At 34.8% G+C, this 24,074-nt stretch overlaps 3 protein-coding genes across 3 annotated transcripts; 2 read left to right on the top strand and 1 right to left on the bottom strand.

The window, feature by feature from the left end:
• The first annotated feature begins 424 nt into the window (after positions 1-424).
• LOC110768655 (sulfate transporter 3.1) lies at positions 425-5,289 on the top strand. The gene is made up of 12 exons (XM_021972473.2): positions 425-975; positions 1,219-1,426; positions 1,530-1,701; positions 1,816-1,881; positions 2,899-3,012; positions 3,219-3,335; positions 3,454-3,580; positions 3,693-3,979; positions 4,063-4,253; positions 4,354-4,439; positions 4,535-4,611; positions 4,757-5,289. Exons 1-12 carry the CDS (start codon positions 660-662, stop codon positions 4,943-4,945), a joined length of 1,950 nt encoding a protein of 649 aa, XP_021828165.1. The 5' UTR covers positions 425-659; the 3' UTR covers positions 4,946-5,289.
• A 380-nt stretch (positions 5,290-5,669) lies between these two features.
• Positions 5,670-10,390, bottom strand: TPR3 (Tetratricopeptide repeat (TPR)-like superfamily protein). Its single transcript, XM_021972492.2, has 8 exons — positions 10,045-10,390; positions 8,543-8,636; positions 8,366-8,416; positions 8,079-8,252; positions 7,541-7,720; positions 7,199-7,318; positions 6,674-6,807; positions 5,670-6,188 (listed from the first exon to the last, which is right to left on the bottom strand). Exons 1-8 carry the CDS (start codon positions 10,212-10,214, stop codon positions 6,119-6,121), a joined length of 993 nt encoding a protein of 330 aa, XP_021828184.2. The 5' UTR covers positions 10,215-10,390; the 3' UTR covers positions 5,670-6,118.
• Positions 10,391-22,400: 12,010 nt separating this feature from the next.
• On the top strand, positions 22,401-23,625 carry LOC110768669 (Leucine-rich repeat (LRR) family protein). The gene has a single exon (XM_021972495.2). It carries the CDS (start codon positions 22,402-22,404, stop codon positions 23,539-23,541), a length of 1,140 nt encoding a protein of 379 aa, XP_021828187.2. The 5' UTR covers position 22,401; the 3' UTR covers positions 23,542-23,625.
• Positions 23,626-24,074: the final 449 nt, after the last annotated feature.

Genomic DNA, 24,074 nt, shown 5'->3' with positions numbered 1-24,074 from the left:
TAATAATAACACTATTTACCTATACATTAGGTACATAATTTCATGTGGGTAATCGATTGGTATAATATATGAGTTTTAACCTTTGATTGATTAAATTGTATTTTATTCATATATTAGGACCTATATCTAAAATAAAAAACGCGTGAACTAAACCCAATAGCAGCTAATTATTTTGAATCTAGATCTATTGAGCACTGTCTTAGGAAACATAGAAGGAGCCACACTTCAGCCTGAAGTGGACGTGATCCCTCCTAACTGCAGATATTAAACTTCTGGTCGTCATTGGGAAAGTATTTAAAAATTTATATTGGGACTTAGCCACGAGTGAGTCCACATGTGGGTCCCGCTCCGCACTCAAAGGTCCTTCCCTCCTTCTTTCCCTCTATAAGTCACACATTCACCACCTTATATAATACCCCCAGCTCGCCAAGAGTTCCATTGCTAGAGCTAATTAAGCATTTTAACCACCAATTGCTTCCAATCCCTCTCTGGCATACCATAAACCTTAGAACAAAAAGCTATACATATTTATACATACTATTGCTATTTATATATATATATATTAGCACACAAGCACCAATAAATATAAGCCAAACCCTTGATCATCTAGCTGCTTAATCAGCTCCCTCTGGTTAGCTCAAGTGTTTTTCCGAGGTGAAATGGGTAACGCAGATTATGAATGCCCACACCGCGTTGAAATTCCTCCATCCAAACCATTTTTGAAGGCCCTGAAATCATCTCTAAAAGAGACTTTCTTTCCTGATGACCCTTTCAGGCAATTTAAGAACCAGCCCACGTCTAGAAAACTTGTGCTGGGTTTGCAACACTTTGTGCCCATCCTCGAATGGGCTCCTCGCTACACCTTTGACTTCTTCAAATCTGATCTCATTGCCGGAATCACCATTGCCAGTCTTGCAGTTCCTCAAGGGATAAGCTATGCAAACTTGGCCAACCTGCCCCCAATTCTTGGCCTATGTAAGTATCCAGATCTATGTGAAATCAAATATCATACGCTATATATATGCATATATTATAGGGCAATGTTTTCTTTTCAGACAAATACTTACGTTGTTCAATTGTGAATCTGAGTCATACATTCAAGCAAGAATCAATCTGAATGATGATTCGGATTCACAGTGTAACATCATAAGTATCTTACCAAACTCTTTTGTTTTCAAAAGACGAATGTGAAATTATTTTTTTCGAAAATAAATGCAGATTCAAGTTTTGTGCCTCCATTGGTGTATGCCATGCTGGGAAGCTCAAAGGATTTGGCAGTTGGTACCGTGGCGGTTGCATCGCTTCTCATATCTTCTATGTTGGGGAAGGTGGTTAGCCCTACTGAGAACCCTAAGCTCTATGTTCAGCTGGCTCTCACATCTACCTTCTTTGCTGGAGCTTTTCAGGCTTCTCTTGGCCTCTTAAGGTATACATTAGGATTTGATAATAAAAAAAAGACCAAGCAAGAAGCACCCTCTCTTTAATTTCTGAAATGATGTTTTGTATGTATATATGTTGTATATTTGCAGACTTGGGTTTGTCGTGGACTTTCTGTCCCATGCAACAATAGTGGGTTTCATGGGTGGAGCAGCCACTGTTGTCTGTCTTCAGCAGCTTAAAGGGGTACTTGGATTGGTTCACTTCACTCATGAGACTGATCTTATATCTGTCATGAAATCTATCTTTTCCCAAGTGCACCAGGTATACAATTTCTCTTTTTAATCTAATCTAATCTAAAAACTTGTCACCTTTTTATATATGTTTGCCTTTTTGTACATTAAAATATTATATCATGGAGGCTGGGTTATTATGCAGTGGAGGTGGGAAAGTGCTGTGCTGGGATGCTGTTTCCTCTTCTTTCTCCTGCTCACAAGATACTTTGTAAGTAGATGGCACTCCATGGTGTTTGCTTAAATTGCTTTGCTCTAATGATTTGGAGAGTGTAATTATAATATCTTAAACTTGGGGAAGAATTAAGGAATTATAATTACTTTTCATGCATGTCGTTTTTACCCACTTGTTGCTGTCAAAACTAATAAAACGTCAACACACCACCAACGCCAATTATAATTACTTTTGTTTCAACCATGCAATTAACTCGATCTCTTGAGTCAAAAAAAAGTTTGTTGAATCCATCGAAAGAACGCTTTCTAAGGATATATATATATATATATATGATTCTTGTTGAATTACTTTGTTTTCACAATATAAGGGATTATATTTGTGACCTCTTCGGACACATAAAAGTTGAAAATGATTACGTGAGAGAGTTTGAATATGTATGTCACACTTTAGACAATAAGCTGCATCAATGATTCAAATTTATAATCTAATAACATAATGATACAAAATTAGAAAGAAAAAAAATGCAACTGTCACGACTTAAATTTCGATGCTTCACAATTTTAGTGAATTTGGCATTTATAAATGGTATAGATTTTTTTTCAAAACAAAAGTTAGAGCCATGGAGAAAGTAAAAAATTAAAGAAACTTATAGTGAGTTGTCCCTATCTTTACCTTCCCTTGCGTAACTTTTTTTCAACGAAAGATATTAGCGAAATAATTAAAATTTAAATGAAGTTTAATTCTTTTAAACTATGACATACCCAGTTGGCGTTTTATTTTTTAATTTAATTTAATTTTTTTAATTTAAAAAAATTCAAAAAATTCCAAATTTTATGACATGCAATAAAAATATCAAATAAGGTGGGATTGGGTGGAATTCCAATTATTCCATTCCCAAACAAGATTCAGGGAACTATTACCATTACCATTCCCATCCTCATACTCGTTTATTTTATTATTTTGTGGACTTAGGAATGACATTTTTTTATGTTGAGATTGGCATTGCTATAGTTCCAGTACTTATGGTGATGAATTTATGTTGATGACAATTAGAGCAAGAGAAGACCAGCCTTCTTTTGGATAAACGCAATGGCCCCACTGTGCTCTGTGATCCTGGGAAGCATTTTGGTTTATGTAACCCATGCTGAAAAACATGGCGTTCAAGTAGTAAGTATCTCAGTCTCCACCATCTAACATATATGTATAGTGCTGCTATTTGTACCATATTTACTGAACGTATTGATAATCGTTTGTAAATATGATATAAATAGTATTGTTAATATGTATAACGCACTTGAGGCTAATTAGAGGCACACTATATTTTATATTTTATTATTTATTTTTATAATGACAGGCTTGCTTTGTTTTTGCAGATTGGGCACCTTAAGAAAGGGTTGAACCCACCATCTGTTTCTGAGCTGGCCTTTGGGTCACCATATCTTACAACAGCCATTAAAACTGGGATAATCACTGGTGTCATAGGCCTTGCTGTAAGTCCCCAAAACTCCTCAAATCTCACTCATAACTCACTCACTGCATCTCAAACCATCAATACAATGAGGGAGGGCTTAGGCTAACATTTTTAGGGTTTTGGTGGTGACTTTGCAGGAAGGAGTAGCTGTTGGAAGAAGTTTCGCCGCATTCAAGAACTACCACATTGATGGTAACAAAGAAATGATCGCTTTCGGGATGATGAACATTGCAGGCTCTTGCACTTCTTGCTACTTGACTGCCGGTACATACAGCTCTGAAATGTAGATAATAGGAAATATTCTCTTGTTAGACTGTCTGGATTTTGTTGTCACCTGAACAACTAATCCAGATTCATGATTGATTTTCACTTGCAGGACCATTTTCGAGAACTGCTGTGAACTTCAATGCAGGATGCAAGACTGCCGTGTCGAATATTGTAATGGCAACTGCAGTGATGTTCACACTGTTGTTCTTGACGCCATTGTTCCACTACACTCCACTTGTGGTGCTCTCCGCTATTATAATGGCTGCCATGCTTGGCCTCATTGATTATGAAGCTGTCATCCACCTCTGGAAAGTAGACAAGGTGGACTGCATTGTGTGCCTAGGTGCATATGTTGGTGTTGTCTTTGGCAGTGTTGAGATTGGCCTAGTCATTGCAGTAAGTAGACACATATTTTCTTTTCTTCATCATAAGAAAAAAGTGTTGCTTAGACATTTCTGAATCATATATTGGTCATGCAGGTTACAGTTTCCATGCTAAGGGTGCTGCTATTTGTAGCTAGGCCAAGGACTTTTACTTTAGGCAACATTCCAAACTCATCGATTTACAGAAGCATTGATCAATACCCAGATGCAAACAACATTCCAGGAATTCTCATTCTTCAAATTGATGCACCCATCTATTTTGCCAATGCAAACTATTTAAGGGAAAGGTAAACTTGAAGTGCACAATTATGAAAAGAAATTTACGAAAAACATATTATCGTCAAGCATTGTAGAGTATTAACCTTTGCTTAAAATCTTGGTTCTCAGGATCTCAAGATGGATATATGAGGAGGAAGACAAGCTAAAATCTTCTGGGGAAACAAGCTTACACTATGTTATACTAGACCTTAGCAGTAAGTGATCATTCTGCAGCAGTCACAAATTGAAATTTATCTCCTGCACTGTCCTTTATAATTTCTCTGTTGCTAAAATTAAAATCAAATTACAGCTGTAGGCAGCATTGATACCAGTGGGATCAGCATGCTTGAAGAGACCAAGAAAAATGTTGACATAAAGGGTCTCAAGGTATGAAACTGCATTTCACTTTCTGACTCTTTCAAGCTTTTATAATGGACTATGGTTTACTGTTGTTGGGCAGTTTAGTTCATATATTTGTTTGATCATGTGCTTATATTTTATATTCTTCTCCTTCTTTCTTTTGATCTATCAGCTTGTATTAGCAAACCCTCGAAGCGAGGTGATTAAGAAGCTTGAGAAATCCAAGTTCATCGAGAAAATTGGTCAGGAATGGATCTATGTTACAGTGGGAGAGGCTGTATCAGGATGTAACTTCATGCTGCACACCTGCAAACCCAATCCAGGAGAAATAGAAGTAAACAGAAAAGATGACAATGTCTAATCTGTGATGATCAATCAAGGGGTGAAAGTTTTTGATACTAAAATGGGTCCGACCTCAATTATATGTGTGGCAGCCGCCTTTGACAGAAAGAGAACCGCTATATATCTAACATGTTTGATTGATCCACAAGTGGGAGAAAAGAGGGTTTCCTTGCAGATGAGGGCATAGCTAGGGAGATTATAAGAATTAAGCTTATGTATTATTATTATACACTAAATTGAGATTATGAAAAATGTAGATGATATTCGAGGCAAGTGGTTTGTAGAGATTTTAGTGGCTTGGTTTTCCTCTGTCCCCAGCCCCTCCTGTAATGTCTCTAACTAGAATCAATTGCTTCTCTCTAATGCTCCAACTGCTCTTCCTAATCCTTCTCATGTCTCAAATCAGGCATGGCAGGTACTTCTAAATAAAATAATTGGGTATTCGCATCGCAAGTAAAAGGAACAAATCCTGACATAGAAGTATAACATATTACAAACGTAACACACCATAAAATACAAGAAACAAGAAGCACCACAGATGCTAGTTGCTTTGGAATTATAACTGGAAAGTGATTTCGTTTGAAGCAAGTATCCCTTTTTGTCCATATCCTAGGTTTCAGATCTTCATAATGATTTTTGCATAAAGAAATGTCATAACATGGATTATGCATACATCAACAAAATTTGAACAATTGTGTAACTCACATTAGAATACTAAAATTCCATCCATACATATAGCATAATGGGCAGCAAGATATAACTTTCATGCATTAATAACAAAATAGATGACCTATTCAACAGTTACATTGCTGTTTAGAATTTTACAAAATAAACCGTCTGTAGCACCTAATTTCAAGTTTTCACAATATAAGCAACAGACAGAGAGTAGTTATTGGAAACAACCCAACTTAATTCAAGGGCCAAACTACTCATTACACTGGAAAAACAGGATAAACAACCTCACACTAAGGAATCTCTCGGTAAAATTCAACCACTCAAAACAAAAAGGCTTGAATTTTTTTAGAAGGAAACAGAACCTCGAGTAAATGCATGTTATGATTATGGAAAGCACCATCCGGCAAATTACCAGGGCGAAAGAAAACCTTGCAAAATGAGGCAAATGACTGTCACCAAGGCTGTATCTCTCGCTAAATGGGCCTGAGATTTTCCTCCAAAATGCAAATACAGGCATCTATGAATTGTACTGTTTGAATAGGCGCGGAATCAATTCGTGGGCACCGATGTCTAAATCCTCTGGTTCCCTGAATGAGGCACAAACATTTAGATTACCTAGCTCCTAAAGGAAATATAATACCAAATAAAAAAACTCTATTGTTGCTGTGATCACAGCAAGGTCTTGTATAATAGGTTATTTAGACAATATTAAGTGAGCAAGCTCACGGAGCCTGCTTGCCTGAAATTTTCCTTCCAGCATCTTACAAACATTAAAACATATAAAAACCCACTTCCTACTGGTATTTCCACATCCATATGCTTTCAAAGTTTCCATTTCTTCATTCTCTTAAAAGCAAAAGGGACCATATTTCTATGGCTTTGCACTTTAAAGAGAGAACACAATATTAGAACTAAAGCTTCAAGGTGGTAAGAAATGTAATCATCACATATAACCTAAGTACTGATGAAGCATTCTTGGTACTTTTAAAAATCAAGTTAAAAAAGTCATCCATAGTTACAAATTGACACTCCCTTAAAATTGCAAGAGAGAGAGAGAGAGAGAGGGAGAGACCTGCACAATGTCTGGCCTAGTTCACTAGAACTAGGAATAAACCACAGCTTTCGCTGGAAAGGGGTCTCAAACTGAACAAAGAAACCATCATGTTGCCCATGTTTCCATTTCCTTGATCCCTGACCTTTCCAAACCTGCAAAAAGTATTTGATGATTAAAACCTCTTTGTTAACTACAAATTCCTTTTATTCAATAAGTCATCACTCTGCCCTGAATTTAAATCATCTGCAAATTTAAGTTGAATTTATCACATTGGAGGACCAGTAACAGCTAGTGAAATCTGAAACAGATCAATCGACTATTTTCCTTTTCTTTTTTTTGAGAGAGACCAATAATAACTACTTAAACTGCCCAAAAGCACCATGCAAAAGCCTTTTAAGCACACAAGGCACGACTTGAAGTCTTGAACCCACGCCAGAGGTCAAACCTCCAAATATTAACTCAAATCTTGAACACAAACAAATACAATGCACGCAGGGATACAGAGACTTAGGCATGTGAGACACAACTTGAAGTTAAATGTACCTGTGGATAAGACATGATACTTTTGGGAGTCACCAAACAAGCTGCTCTGGAGAAAGAGTCCTCAGCATACTGCCTAAGAAATGAAAAACAACTGCCATGCGTATGGGGTGATTCAAAGGCCTGGAATAACGGGTAAGCATTGATTAGGTAAAAACAATTTCAGAATAATGGTTTCTGGCTCAAAAAACATATACTTAATATGAGGTAATAATCTGATGAGGTTGCAATAACTCATTTTATCTCAACAGCAAAGAAGGGGTCATAGAACCAAATACATTGAAATTATTTGTCAATCAATCAGAAAAGGGATATTTTGAAAAGTGAAAGATCTAAATTTAATACCTTATCAATATTCACAGCTGGAGCATATTTCTCGGTGTCTGTTTTTTCCTTATCTAGGAGAAAGTAAACTCTAGCCTCCACTTTAGAAGTTTCGTGCCATGATTTTATAGCTGTCTCCATTGTCTCAACAAGGAAAGAAAACATGTCTTCCCAACATTCTTCAGATCCACGCTTCCCAGACTGCAAAAGAGAAAGAGTGACTTAATCCTTCTTATTAGGACTGATTAAAATTTGAAACAATCCAAGCGCAGGTGATCCATTAAAGTCTCTATATAAGCTGCTGAGAAATTAATGAGTAATATCTTACCTGCATACACAGTTCGGGGAGTTAAGGAAACTTGATATATGAAAGTTGCAAGTCACACCATTCAGGCAAAGAAAGAAAAAGCAGATACAAACAAAGAATCACGTAGAAAAATGACTGAGAGATTATATTTCTCACTCAAGCACAAAGATAATATACGCCATATAAAATGCAGAATAATATGGAACAAAAGTCATAGAGAATCATGAATCCTTGATTGGCCAATACACTCACCATTTCAGATTTCAGTTTATCCAATTGTCTTGCCATATCAACATTGGATCTCATTTTCTCCACCTCCTGAGCACGTTTTTTATCTCTCGCCAACTGAGAAATCCTTTTTATCTTTCTTGATACTTCTGTGCTTTGTGAGTTATATTGCAAAGCTGTTTGGAAAGCATCTAAACCCTACAACATGTGATGAACAGTACAAATATCAGTAGCAGAAAACTAAAATCATGTGGTCTTGTCCAAAAGGCCTTCAACAACAATGGGAAGAGTGAAAGAACTTCTAGACATACATCATCATATTGTTCCATGGCCTCTAATATGCATCCTTTCCTGAAATATCCCTGTAGATGCATCAAAAAGGTTCTTTTAAAGGAAGAAATAATGAAAATCAAGATATTTTGCTTTCTAAAAGTAAAAGTTTGTTGAGAAGAAAAGGATTTTTTTAAATAAAAATAAAACAACAGTACCTTTTCCCACTGGGGGTTTAATTTAATTGTGGTCTCTGCATCAGCAAGGGCTTTGCTAAGCTTAACCAATTGCAAAAATGCCGCAGCACGGTTGCTGGCCAACAATGGAACATTAAAATGAAAGGAGATGAATCAGTGCAGCATGCATACAATGTTACATGGGAAAGTTCAGCCAAGACAGCTTGTTCCTTGAAAATTGTAATTGTTTATTACTACTATGTTACTTTTTATGAACAACCTTCCATGTTTGCATGAACATCCTTACATACCAGTGAGCAAGAGAAACAATATTAGCATATAAACAAAATAATGAAGAATATACATAAAGAAAGTTGACTGATTATCATTCTGCAATTGGGAAAGCAGCAGGCGCACCAACCCATTCACAAATCAGTCCTAGCTACCATACGCTTTCTCTACATTTTCTCACAGAGCAGCCCTTTGTTTTAATTAATGCTAAAAAGAATATGAATGCGGTAGCAATTGAAGCAGGAATTGTACATTGCAGACCCTGACACCAACTATAGGATTTGAAATAATGGAGCAGGTTTTATCCAAATCCATTACTTGGAAATAAAAAGGCCATAATCAGACTTTGACAGCCCGAATGTGGTACCAAAGTAGTTATTCTTGCCCCAACAAGTTTTTTTAATACAGTTATATCCCTTTTTATTCCTGATGGCCTTGCTTTCTTCTATAAACTTCAAATTACATAAGATCTCAGAATACTTTTCCACACAAATAAGCCAAAATCTAACCTTCTATAAGGAAACAGTACCATTTCTTAGCTCAAATATTCCAGAATGTAGATTTTTTTTATGCCACCGAAGTACAGGCAAAATAGGGCATCTATTCCAGCCTGTTGAAGCCACCATCATCTCATCTTAGTTCACTTAAAAAATTTATACCAAAAAAATATATATATAGAAAGAATATAAATCTATATTACCAAAGTGCCTGAATTTCTTCTGGTAAGGTGGAAAGGGAATTGTTTTTTTTGCATCTGAATACCATAACCATGGTTAAATCTAAATTACAAACAAGCTTGTATATCAACTCTGAACCTCATGTAACTTAGAAGTTCATACAAGCTACAAAATGCTGCCGTAGCCGTGGAGCAGAAAATAGGATAAAAGAATACTCATGCAGCCTAGGCATCATAATAAGCAATGTGCAAATTATGAAATGAAGATGTCAACTATCTCCTGGGAGCGTTCAAAAGGACACACATAAACAACGTGAACAATAGAAAAAGTTCATCTGTTTTTCTACATAAACGAAAGCACACAACTTTAAATTCCTACTTAATAAATTCATGACAAAACATGTCCATACCGAAATAATTAACAAAATAATTCAAATTCAATAAGAACCCAGGTGAATAAGTCAAGTAAACTGTGTCGCCAACCAATAAAAATGGCATTTTGATCCCATGTCAAATTTAACACTAGAAAACCAACAAATAAAACAACAATAAATTTTGAGGCGGTAAATATATGTACCTATAAAGAGTGGGGTTGTTAGGGTCTTGCTTGATGGCCTGAGTGTAGAGTGCAGCGGCTTTCAGATAGTTCCCTGCTTTGAAATGCTCATTTCCTTTATCTTTCAGCGACTCAACTCCACCTCCTACCGATGCGCCCGCCTTATCTGATCCTCCTTCTGCTTCCGCCATTCTTTTATGCTTTTACTGACTCTTACAGCTCACTAGGGTTTATCAGAGGGACAGAAAGAGAGAGAGCAACTCACTGCCGGTAAAGTTTCTGTCTCCTTCAATAAAACCTCCGGTTTCTTTCATACGTTTTTGAACTGCTGACCCAAGAAAACGTGATTCTGAGCCATGGTTTCGTTTCATCAGGACTTCAAAAGTGAAACATAGGTCGGGCCGCTTTATCCGGTTTATGTCTAATTGGATGGACAGGATTCTGAGAATTAAATGTATAGGCCCAAACATATTATCTCCTGTCTTAGGCCCAGCCAACGATCTGAACAAATGAAGAATGGGTCAGGATCCGATTCTTTTTTCTTACCAAGAAAACAAATTCTTTTTTCAGTTCATGCAAAGGAAAATTTACGCTACTTACATGGCCGGTCCATTGATTTAGGAGGTTCCGGGTAGAAATAAAAATTGAGATTCTAATCAACACTTACTTTATTTTTAACAAAAATTAAAATAAAAAGTTTCAAACTTAAGTGCTAAGTTTGTTAGTTTACGTAAAAGAGATCCACTATATGAAAAGTAAAGAAAAAGACCCAATTTTTTTTAGAATAAAGCCCAAAAAGCATCAATTACACATATAAAAGGTCTTTTTTGCTACTATAACTCTTTAGTTATAGGGTTTTATAAGAGGCCCCATTTTTTTAGGGCCCTGTATCGTCGCCCAATCCACACACATTGTGGGCCTGCCCTGGCTGCTTGTGTAATGAGAATTCAGAATTTAGGATCTGGAGTCTAGTCCAAGTCAAATTCAAATATGAAGGTTGTATTCGTGATCCATAATTTAGGTGTAGAGTTTTAGATTTGGATTTAGGGTTCAAAATCCGTACACATATTTATGATTAAGCGTTCAATGCTCACAACTCTCTCCATGAATTTATAATTCTGTCCTTTAAATTCTTAAGCAAAATGCTTTAGCAATATGAGATTTCAAATTTCAACTTCAGCCCAATTCTACTCCACTTTTCCTCATTCATTTAAAGCCATTTCATATTTAAGATAAGGCTGAGGTTGCTGAGCTAGTATTATTATTATTTATAGTTGATAGATTCAATAAAATGAGTTTAGTATTATTACATTCTAACTCCTCTTGAGTGCTGCTGTCTTTCCCTCTCTTTCCTTTATTTTATCTTATTTTTCTAACAATAGATTCTAGTTGGATTTTTTATTTGGATTTGGACTTTTCAATCATTGTTTGCTTACTACAAATTTTGGACTGAACCATGAAGCTATACTACGCCAACTCGTAGGAGAAAAGGCCATGTTTGGACAAGCCACTATCGACAGTGTAGAAATCAATGTATTGGTTTACCAGTTTAAACCACAAAGAAAATACTAAGACATAATCAACCACAGGCACGGTCCCATGAACATGTTAACTTGGGCTATAGCCTATAAATAGCCTATAAATAAAGGCAAACCCAAAGCTCAAAGGACGGACAATCAACACAGCTTTCTCTCATAAACTGACTTCACACTTGATTCAAGGGCGGAGCCAATTAAGGCCTAGGAGGGTCATATGACCCTTCTGACCCAATGGTAACAGTGTACAGATTATCTTATTGACCCTTCTGACCCAATGGTAACAGTGTACATATTACCTTATTTCCACTTTCAACATTTAAGTAAATGTCTTTGTCATTTTACTTTTATTTATTTTTATATTACTCCATTTACTTAAGTTTACAATGTAAATAAGGAAGTACCCCCCATTTGGATTCAAATAAAAATACTAGAAAATCAAATTCCCACCAAATCAAAATATGAAAAATCGGTTTTAGTGTAAAATACGATTTAGGCTAAAAATGATGGCTCATTAAGTCAATATATACTTCATACTAAATTCCCATAAAATCAAGTTTTCTTATTTGATGTGTGAGGAATAAAAGCCGCCAAAAATTATCTTCAGAAAATGATTATTCCAAAAACCCAATTTTCATACTTAGTCAATATTTTTACATAAAACAATTTTTCATGTATGATATGAATGCATGAAGGAACTAAGGTCAATCTAGGTAAAAAGCCTAATCCACTATAATGTTAAACCCTATTTGGTTTATGTTAAAACTTATTGAAAATTAGTTTATGGAGCTATGAACTAGCGTGATTTATATGATTTAATGTTTACTTTTATTTCTACAAAGACTATAGAAATTGTAAGTATACGTACCAAAAAAAATAATCATTAAATTTTAAGCTAATAACTTTAGCTAGCCCACCCGTTGAAAAATTCATGATTCCACCCTTGATGAAGCATATGGAAGTGGGTGGTAGAGCAACTGGTTTGACCTTCTACCACGTAAGTGTTTTTATTCATGTTCAGTTTAATTAGCAACATCTTCCAATATTGTCTTCAAACCCATTAAATATTTTTGGAACAACAACCATCAAAGTTTTCTTATATAATTGAACTTATTCTAAAATATTTATGTAGAAAAATAATGGATACTTAAGATTTTAGGTTATTAATCTATTATCTCATAGTTTTATTCTCATGGCACATCCTTGTATGCATTTTTCTTCTCCTCTAAACCATCATAGTCCAAGTCTGGTGGTGGTATGGCTTTTCCATTTATCTTGGCTAATAATGTTGACCCTCCTTGAGAGAATTCCTGGCTACGCCGCTGACTTGATTAATACTTGATCTCGTTGAAATCAATCAATTTTCCTTGTTTCAAGATATCCAGTCGACTACTCCTGAATTATCTTTTAGATTATTGCTCTGCCAACACTTGGTATCGATTCCTAGTTGCTAGGCTGGTTCATTCTTCTTTGCATTTACTTATCAGTTTATAGGTTTACTAGATGTATTCCATTAAAGTTCCAATTGGAATTGATTGAATCAAGAAGTCTTCAATCATATTTTAATTTTTGAAATATAAAATTAGTTTCTTTACAAAAACCAGCCCATCTAATATTAAACATTTTAATATTGTTGCTCGTTATATTTACTTGAACACCACTCTCCATACTATATTGCTACTGTAACATTGCTTTCCATCTAATATTAAACATTTTAAATGAGTCCCCCCCATCACTTACTGTCTTCTATGTTCAAAACTGAAGTTTAGTTTGCATGACATTAAGAAAATGTAAGGAAAACCTGTCTGTGTTGTTACATTGGAAGATGTAATACAATTTTACAGCAGAAAACATCATTTTTTAGGGGTCTGCAGGACTCAAGCCGCTTCCAGCAAACCATCATAGTGCTTTGTTTATAAAGACCTCTGTAGGAGTGGATTTTCGATGTGGGGTGTTCACAAAAGGCACCTCAAAAGCTAAGCCTACAGAGAAATCCATATTTATATTTTTATTGTTGGTGTGTATATTAAAAGCGTATAGCCGCGCGGCTATACTGCATAAATAGAATATCTTCAAAGTATAGCCGCGCGGCTATACCCTTTAATATGTATCTCTCTTTTTTAATCACTTTGATTAGTAGTTAGGTTTTACTTAGTGAATGTTAAAGGAAAAAAGAAAGATTGAATTACTATTTATTAAGTAACATAATTCATGAAGTTAATTAAAAAATTTAATACTAATTATTCACTAAATGAATAATAATTAAAATATAATTACTAACTTAACTAGTTAGATAAAGCAAATATATTATTTAATTACTAACAATAAACTTTTAAAAAAATTAATTAACCCAAATATCCTAAGTTTAGATTTATTTTTTGAAAAAGGACCTTTCCCGACAAACTTTCGTCGGCGCAGGTCAACAGACCTCTCCCGATGAAATTTCGTCGGCAGAGATTTATTCGTCGCGAAAAACCTTATCCGACAACCGTTTGCCGGCATAGGTCTGTGCCGACGAAATTTCGTCAGGAAAGGTGTTATGTTTATTTTATTTAAATTCTTAATTTTTGAAATATAAAATTAGTTTCTTTAATCTTCTTTTTTTGGCTAACCTCTTTAATTTAGTATATGTAATTAAGTAATATCTTATTAGCCTTAATATCTCCTATATCTATATATATATCTATATATATATATATATTACTTATTTTCATTTGGGTGCCTTAATTAAAGTTCTCCAAAGCCCAAGAGCCCCAAGGCCCAAGTCTTTGTTAATATAATTATTATTAATCAGCGCCAAATCCAAAGCCGAGCCTATAGCTAACCTAATTTAATGACAAAAGCATCAAAGTAAGATTAACAGGTGAAAACACTTAAAAATAAAAAAATATTAAAAAAATACCCCAAGTGTGCCCTCTCTGTGACTCGAACCCTGGACCCTGAAGTTAATAATTAAAACAAAAACCAACCCATCTAATATTAAACATTTAAATATTGTTGCTCGTTATATTTACTTGAAGACCACTCTCCATACTATATTGCTACTGTAACACTGCTTTCCATCTAATATTAAACATTTTAAATGAGTCCGCCCCATCACTTACTGTCTCCTATGTTCAAAACTGAAGTTTAGTTTGCACGACATTAAGAAAATGAAAGGAAAACCTATCTGTGTTGTTACATTGGAAGATGTAATACAATTTTACAGCAAAAAACATCATTTTTTAGGGGTCTGCAGGACTCAAGCCGCTTCCAGCAAACCATCATAGTGCTTTGTTTATAAAGACCTCTGTAGGAGTGGATTTTCGATATGGGGTGTTCACAAAAGGCACCTCAAAAGCTAAGCCTACAGAGAAATCCATATTTATATTTTTATTGTTGGTGTGTATATTAAAAGCGTATAGCCGCGCGGCTATACTGCATAAATAGAATATCTTCAAAGTATAGCCGCGCGGCTATACCCTTTAATATGTATCTCTCTTTTTTAATCACTTTGATTAGTAGTTAGGTTTTACTTAGTGAATGTTAAAGGAAAAAAGAAAGATTGAATTACTATTTATTAAGTAACATAATTCATGAAGTTAATTAAAAAATTTAATACTAATTATTCACTAAATGAATAATAATTAAAATATAATTACTAACTTAACTAGTTAGATAAAGCAAATATATTATTTAATTACTAACAATAAACTTTTAAAAAAATTAATTAACCAAAATATCCTAAGTTTAGATTTATTTTTTGAAAAAGGACCTTTCCCGACAAACTTTCGTCGGCGCAGGTCAACAGACCTCTCCCGACGAAATTTCGTCGGCAGAGATTTATTCGTCGCAAAAAATCTTATCCGACAACCGTTTGCCGGCATAGGTCTGTGCCGACGAAATTTCGTCAGGAAAGGTGTTATGTTTATTTTATTTAAATTCTTAATTTTTGAAATATAAAATTAGTTTTTTTAATCTTTTTTTTTTTGGCTAACCTCTTTAATTTAATATATGTAATTAAGTAATATCTTATTAGCCTTAATATCTCATATATATATATATATATTACTTATTTTCATTTGGGTGCCTTAATTAAAGTTCTCCAAAGCCCAAGAGCCCCAAGGCCCAAGTCTTTGTTAATATAATTATTATTAATCAGTGCCAAATCCAAAGCCGAGCCTATAGCCAAGCTAATTTAATGACAAAAGCATCAAAGTAAGATTAACAGGTGAAAACACTTAAAAATAAAAAAATATTAAAAAAATACCCCAAGTGTGCCCTCTCTGTGACTCGAACCCTGGACCCTGAAGTTAATAATTAAAACAAAAACAAACACATCTAATATTAAACATTTTAATATTGTTGCTTGTTATATTTACTTGAACACCACTCTCCATACTATATTGCTACTGTAACACTGCTTTCCATCTAATATTAAACATTTTAAATGAGTCCGCCCCATCACTTACTGTCTCCTATGTTCAAAACTGAAGTTTAGTTTGCATGACATTAATTAAATGTAAGGAAAACCTGTCTGTGTTGTTACATTGGAAGATGTAATACAATTTTACAGCAAAAAACATCATTTTTTAGGGATCTGCAGGACTCAAGCCGCTTCCAGCAAACCATCATAGTGCTTTGTTTATAAAGACCTCTGTAGGAGTGGATTTTCGATGTAGGGCGTTCACAAAAGGCACCTCAAAAGCTAAGCCTAAAGAGAAATCCATATTTATATTTTTATTGTTGGTGTATATATTAAAAGCGTATAGCCGCGCGGCTATAGTGCATAAATAGAATATCTTCAAAGTATAGCCGCCTGGCTATACCCTTTAATATGTATCTCTCTTTCGTCGGCAGAGATTTATTCGTCGCGAAAAACCTTATCCGACAACCGTTTGCCGGCATAGGTCTGTGCCGACGAAATTTCGTCAGGAAAGGTGTTATGTTTATTTTATTTAAATTCTTAATTTTTGAAATATAAAATTAGTTTCTTTAATATGTTTTTTTTGGCTACCCTCTTTAATTTAATATATGTAATTAAGTAATATCTTATTAGCCTTAATATCTCCTATATTTCAATATATATATATATATATATATATTACTTATTTTCATTTGGGTGCCTTAATTAAAGTTCTCCAAACCCCAAGAGCCCCAAGGCCCAAGTCTTTGTTAATATAATTATTATTAATCAGCGCCAAATCCAAAGCCGAGCCTATAGCCAAGCTAATTTAATGACAAAAGCATCAAAGTAAGATTAACAGGTGAAAACACTTAAAAATAAAAAAATATTAAAAAAATACCCCAAGTGTGCCCTCTTTGTGACTCGAACCCTGGACCCTGAAGTTAATAATTAAAACAAAAACCAACCCATCTAATATTAAACATTTTAATATTGTTGCTCGTTATATTTACTTGAACACCACTCTCCATACTATATTGCTACTGTAACACCGCTTTCCATCTAATATTAAACATTTTAAATGAGTCCGCCCCATCACTTACTGTCTCCTATGTTCAAAACTGAAGTTTAGTTTGCATGACATTAAGAAAATGTAAGGAAAACCTGTCTGTGTTGTTACATTGGAAGATGTAATACAATTTTACAGCAAAAAACATCATTTTTTAGGGGTCTGCAGGACTCAAGCCGCTTCCAGCAAACCATCATAGTGCTTTGTTTATAAAGACCTCTGTAGGAGTGGATTTTCGATGTGGGGTGTTCACAAAAGGCACCTCAAAAGCTAAGCCTACAGAGAAATCCATATTTATATTTTTATTGTTGGTGTGTATATTAAAAGCGTATAGCCGCGCGGCTATACTGCATAAATAGAATATCTTCAAAGTATAGCCGCGCGGCTATACCCTTTAATATGTATCTCTCTTTTTTAATCACTTTGATTAGTAGTTAGGTTTTACTTAGTGAATGTTAAAGGAAAAAAGAAAGATTGAATTACTATTTATTAAGTAACATAATTCATGAAGTTAATTAAAAAATTTAATACTAATTATTCACTAAATGAATAATAATTAAAATATAATTACTAACTTAACTAGTTAGATAAAGCAAATATATTATTTAATTACTAACAATAAACTTTTAAAAAAATTAATTAACCCAAATATCCTAAGTTTAGATTTATTTTTTGAAAAAGGACCTTTGCCGACAAACTTTCGTCGGCGCAGGTCAACAGACCTCTCCCGATGAAATTTCGTCTGCAGAGATTTATTCGTCGCGAAAAACCTTATCCGACAACCGTTTGCCGGCATAGATCTGTGCCGACGAAATTTCGTCAGGAAAGGTGTTATGTTTATTTTATTTAAATTCTTAATTTTTGAAATATAAAGTTAGTTTCTTTAATCTCTTTTTTTTGGCTAACCTCTTTAATTTAATATATGTAATTAAGTAATATCTTACTAGCCTTAATATCTCCTATATTTCAATATATATATATATATATATATATATATATATATATATATTACTTATTTTCGTTTGGGTGCCTTAATTAAAGTTCTCCAAAGCCCAAGAGCCCCAAGGCCCAAGTCTTTGTTAATATAATTATTATTAATCAGCGCCAAATCCAAAGTCGAGCCTATAGCCAAGCTAATTTAATGACAAAAGCATCAAAGTAAGATTAACAGGTGAAAACACTTAAAAATAAAAAAATATTAAAAAAATACCCCAAGTGTGCCCTCTCTGTGACTCGAACCCTGGACCCTGAAGTTAATAATTAAAACAAAAACCAACCCATCTAATATTAAACATTTTAATATTGTTGCTCGTTATATTTACTTGAACACCACTCTCCATACTATATTGCTACTGTAACACTGCTTTCCATCTAATATTAAACAGTTTAAATGAGTCCGCCCCATCACTTACTGTCTCCTATGTTCAAAACTGAAGTTTAGTTTGCATGACATTAAGAAAATGTAAGGAAAACCTGTCTGTGTTGTTACATTGGAAGATGTAATACAATTTTACAGCAAAAAACATCATTTTTTAGGGGTCTGCAGGACTCAAGCCGCTTCCAGCAAACCATCATAGTGCTTTGTTTATAAAGACCTCTGTAGGAGTGGATTTTCGATGTGGGGTGTTCACAAAAGGCACCTCAAAAGCTAAGCCTACAGAGAAATCCATATTTATATTTTTATTGTTGGTGTGTATATTAAAAGCGTATAGCCGCGCGGCTATACTGCATAAATAGAATATCTTCAAAGTATAGCCGCGCGGCTATACCCTTTAATATGTATCTCTCTTTTTTAATCACTTTGATTAGTGGTTAGGTTTTACTTAGTGAATGTTAAAGGAAAAAAGAAAAAAGAAAAAAGAAAAAAGAAAGATTGAATTACTATTTATTAAGTAACATAATTCATGAAGTTAATTAAAAAATTTAATACTAATTATTCACTAAATGAATAATAATTAAAATATAATTACTAACTTAACTAGTTAGATAAAGCAAATATATTATTTAATTACTAACAATAAAATTTTAAAAAAATTAATTAACCCAAATATCCTAATTTTAGATTTATTTTTTGAAAAAGGACCTTTCCTGACAAACTTTCGTCGGCGCAGGTCAACAGACCTCTCTCGACGAAATTTCGTCGGCAGAGGTTTATTCGTCGCGAAAAACCTTATCCGACAAACTTTTGACGGCATAGGTCTGTGCCGACGAAATTTCGTCGGGAAATACAAATTGGATCACTGCAAGGCATGTGATTTGGGCTTTAAAGCAAGTTCTTGTCAACTTGATCCAAAAGAGAAGAGGCTAGAACATTGTGTCCTGGTGTGCCTGATCCCATATATCTCTCCTCCTGAGGTGAACAATGAGAGAAAGAGATGACATTCCATGGTATTTGCTCTAATGATTTGGAGAGTGTAATTATAAACACTTAAACTTGAGGAAGAATTAAGGAATTATTTTCATGCATGTCGTTTTTACCCTCTTGTTGCTGTCAAAACTAATAAAACGTCAACACACCACCAACGCCAATTATAATTACTTTTGTTTCAACCATGCAATTAACTAGATTGAATTGATCGAAAGAACGCTTTCTAAGGAATATATATAGGAAAATGCTAGGAAGACCAACTTGGGATACCAACTTGTGTACCAACTCTCTAATAGAGCGTGTGACCCATTGTATTGGTGGGCTGCACTCCTATTAGAGAGTTGGTACACAAGTTGGTATCTCAAGTTGGTCTCTCTAGCATGACCCATATATATATGATTCTTGTTGAACTGGTAGATATACATACATATTTTTGACGGCATTTCTTCTATACTACGGTATTTCTTTTATAAAAAATAGTGCGGCTATACTATTTAATCAAAAGGAAACCAACGTGTAAGAAAATAGTATAGCTGCGACGTTGGTTTCCTTTTGATTAAATAGTATAGCCGGGCGGCTATACTTGGGTATTTTTTATTTTTAAAAAAATAGTATGGCCGCCCGGCTTTACTAGGGAATTTTTTATTTAAAAAATAGTATAGCCGCGCGGCTATACTTGTCACACGGCCCGTAAATAATATAGCCGCGCGGCGATACTTTTTAAATATATTATATTTACAGAGTATAGCCGCTAGGCTATACTATTTAAATATATTGTATTTTTATTCAATAATATGTGAAAATTATGTATATAATACATTAATTTTGTGTATTTTTAACAAATTTGTAAAAAAAACTTGTATTAAACATTAAAAATATGCACGTATGTGTATAATATGTGCATTGTATTTTTTTTGTACAGCCGAGGGGCTATACTGTGGTTTAAAAAAAATTAATAATATAGCCACACAGCTATAATCGTAATTAAAAAGAAAAACACCGCGCGGTTATATTATTTATTGAAAAAAATAAAAAAGACCCCCGATTTTCCGAGTAGGCCAAACTGACCCTTGAAGCTCGAAGCTTTTCTTTTCCCTCTAGCCTCCTTCTGCTTCCGCCATTCTTTTATGCCTTTACTGACTCTTACTGCTCACTAAGGTTTATGAGAGGGACAGAAAAGAGAGAGCAACTCACTGCAAGTAAAGCTACTGTTTAATTCAATAAAACTCTGTTTTCTTTATTATGTTTTTAGCTGCTGACCGAATAAAACGTGATTCTAAGCCATGGTTTCATTTCATGAGGACTTCAAAAGTGAAAAATGGGTCGGTCGTTTTTTCTAAGTCATGTATAAGTGGATCCAAAGGATTTCGAGAATTAATCGTATCGGCCCAAAAATATTATCTCTTGTCGTAGGCCTAGCCTACAACACATACTATGTCAGAATCTGAACCAATGAAGAATCGGTTCGCATACATGAGCTTAGCCAAGTTGGCTAGAGTAGATATGCTCCCACTCTGCACCCGAGTTCGAATCTCCCTCCCCGTAGTTTATATTAGATTAACGTAGATTATCGTTTGTATAAAAAGATAATAATAAATGAGTCATGGTCGGATTTCTTTTTCTTACCAAGAAAACAAATTCTTAAGTTTCAGTTCATTCAAAGGAAAATGTAAACTACTTATGTAACGAGAGTTCAGGGTTTAGGGTCCAGAGTCTAGTCGAAGTCGAATTCAAATATGAAGTGTGTTCGTGATCCATAATTTAGGTGTAGACTTTTGGATTTGGATTCAGGGTTCAAAATCCGAATACATTTTTAGGATTAAGCGTTCAATGCACACAACTCTCTCCATGAATTTATAATTCTCACCTTAAATTCTTAAGCAAAATGCTTTAGCAATATGAAATTTCAAATTTCATCTTCACCCCAATTCTACTCCACTTTTCCTCATTCATTTAAAGCCATTTCATATTTAAGATAAGGCTGAGGTTGCTGAGCTAGTATTATTATTATTATAATATTTTATAGTTGATAGATTCAATAAAATGAGTTTAGTATCGTTACATTCTAACTCCTCTAAGTGCTGCTGTCTTTCCCAATCTTTCCTTTATTTTATCTTATTTTTCTAACAATTGATTCGAAAATGATATACTAATACAAGTATGATCCTATTTTTTGCTAACTTATTGTCGGTTGAGGTGGTTAATTAGGGCATCAGATTGGGCTATAGCTTTATGGTTGGCTTTTTTATTTGGATTTGGACTTTTCAATTATTGTTTGCTTAATACAGATTTTGGTTTGTGTGTTGGTATTTGACTTGGATTATCTTTCCCTCTCCTCAACAATTTTCCACATGCAAGTTGGGGTTTAATTTAATCAAAATTTCAATATCACAAGCAAATCCAACCCCAAAAGAAAAGAAGATAAAAATGAAGCATGCTTGAATGGACTTTGCAACCTACACACACTTTCTCTTCCTTTAAATACCTGCTCTGCCGTGTGTGTGACTTTGATATCTGCCTCCTCAAGGCTTTACACAGACATAGTCTTTGTTTTAGCAATCCAGTCCACTGTCTGAGCATATCAGTAAAATATAGACCTTTGAAAAACTGCAAATATATATATATCAAATCTGTTGAACAATTCTCCATGTACTTTTGAGTAAACATATTAATTTTAAAGCCGGGCTGGTAAAAACCGTGTGTTTGGTAGCATCTGTTGCCAATTTCATGCCAACCCTCTTCTTTAGACTCCCTACAAGAAACAAAATTAACATCTCTATCCTTTGCCATGCATATGCCAGTGCATTGCATGAATTGATAGAACATTCTTGTTACCTACTAATTGACCAATTGTAAGTCAATTAATCCAAATTCAAAAAGCCCTTCTGTGCTACCCCAACAAGATAATAATATATTTACCTAGAGTGAGATACAAGTCAAGACCACTTCTCAAAATCCATATATATAAACTTCAATCCCTATCCTTGAACATCACACAACAGATAAGGACATTTCTGTGGCTATGCTCTCAAAAATGAAAAACCCAAGTCTCACTTTGTCCCTCGGTGTCATCTTCTCTATCATCTTCCTCTTCAAACCCTCTCACCAAGTCTCCAACCCCAGACTTCTACAGGCTTACGCAGCACTCCAAGCATGGAAACATGTCATCACCTCTGACCCCAACAACTTCACTGCCAATTGGTGCGGCCTGCAAGTTTGTAACTACACCGGAGTCTACTGTGCACCAGCCCTGGATGACCCTCACACCATCACGGTGGCTGGCATTGACCTTAACCATGCCAACGTAGCCGGTTCCTTGCCTGAAGAACTTGGCCTCTTAACTGATCTAGCCATTTTCCACATCAACTCTAACCGCTTCTGCGGCACCGTTCCTTATAGCTTTCGTTACCTTCGCCTTCTTCACGAATTCGATATTAGTAACAATCAATTCACAGGCCAATTTCCTTCATCTGTTCTTTACATTCCATCACTCAAATACTTAGATGTCAGATACAACAATTTTCATGGTGAAGTTCCCTCTGCCCTTTTCAATTTAAAACTAGATGCATTGTTCCTTAACAATAACAGGTTTCAATTTTCATTGCCTCAAAACATTGGCAACTCCTCACTCTCTGTGATTGTCTTGGCAAATAATGACCTCAAGGGTTGCATTCCTTCAAGCTTGGCGAATTTGAAGGACACATTGAACGAAGTTATACTCATAAACAGTGGACTAAGAGGGTGTCTGCCATCAAATTTAGGGTTGTTGGACAAAGTGAGAGTGTTTGATATAAGCAAGAATAAGCTGGTGGGTGCATTGCCTGAATCTATGGGTGGGATGAAGAATTTGGAGCAGCTAAATGTGGCACAGAACAAATTGTCAGGGGAGGTTCCTGCTAGCATATGCTCGTTGACTAAGTTGGAGAACTTCACATACTCATATAACTATTTCTGTGGTGAACCACCAATATGCATCAAGTTGCCAGAACAAGATGATAGGAAGAATTGTATTGCATATAGGCCATTGCAGCGATCACCACAGGAATGTGCCACATTTTATGCCCATTTGGTCAATTGTGATGCCTTTGGGTGCACACCAAGAAGTCCACCGCCACCCTCGCCGCCTCCACCTCCGCCTCATGTGGCATCTCATTATCCATGATCAACTGAGAATTACGATTTTTTTTCTTTAATCTGTCTCCTTGTTGAAATTATATTTGAGGGCTTGTTGTAAATCCAAAACAAATATTTCAATCAATTTGCTCTTTTGACTCTCTTGTTATATGAAATTTGACGCACGACTGATGTTTTCTATATATTAAAAATAGTCATAAATGACTTCAAAACTTTAGTGTATGTCATGTTTTGGTATCAATTTGTTGCTTTGGACCTCAAACATTGAACGCACACTCTCAGACTCAAAACACAAACTACAGACCCCGAACCCATACTAGGGTCTTGGATCTGACTTCAAAGTTGATCCAAATTGTTTTTTCTTTTGGTTACAATGAAAGAAAATCGAACCTTTTGACCTAACCTAATCATAATTCATTTTCTCACCCACTCACTTTTAAATAATAATAATAATAAAAAAATTTGCCAACAAACAAGAGGATCAGTTTTACTCCTCTTATAAGTATGTAACAACTTAAGTGAGCGTAACATAATTTTTTTCCTTTACCTAACCGATATTGG

The sequence above is a fragment of the Prunus avium genome, chromosome 1 (genome assembly GCF_965620075.1).
Source record: "Prunus avium chromosome 1, drPruAviu1.hap1.1, whole genome shotgun sequence".
In the NCBI taxonomy this organism is placed as follows: Eukaryota; Viridiplantae; Streptophyta; class Magnoliopsida; order Rosales; family Rosaceae; genus Prunus; species Prunus avium.
Note: the sequence above shows the minus strand (reverse complement) of the source record. Positions and strands in the feature narration are given on the sequence as shown.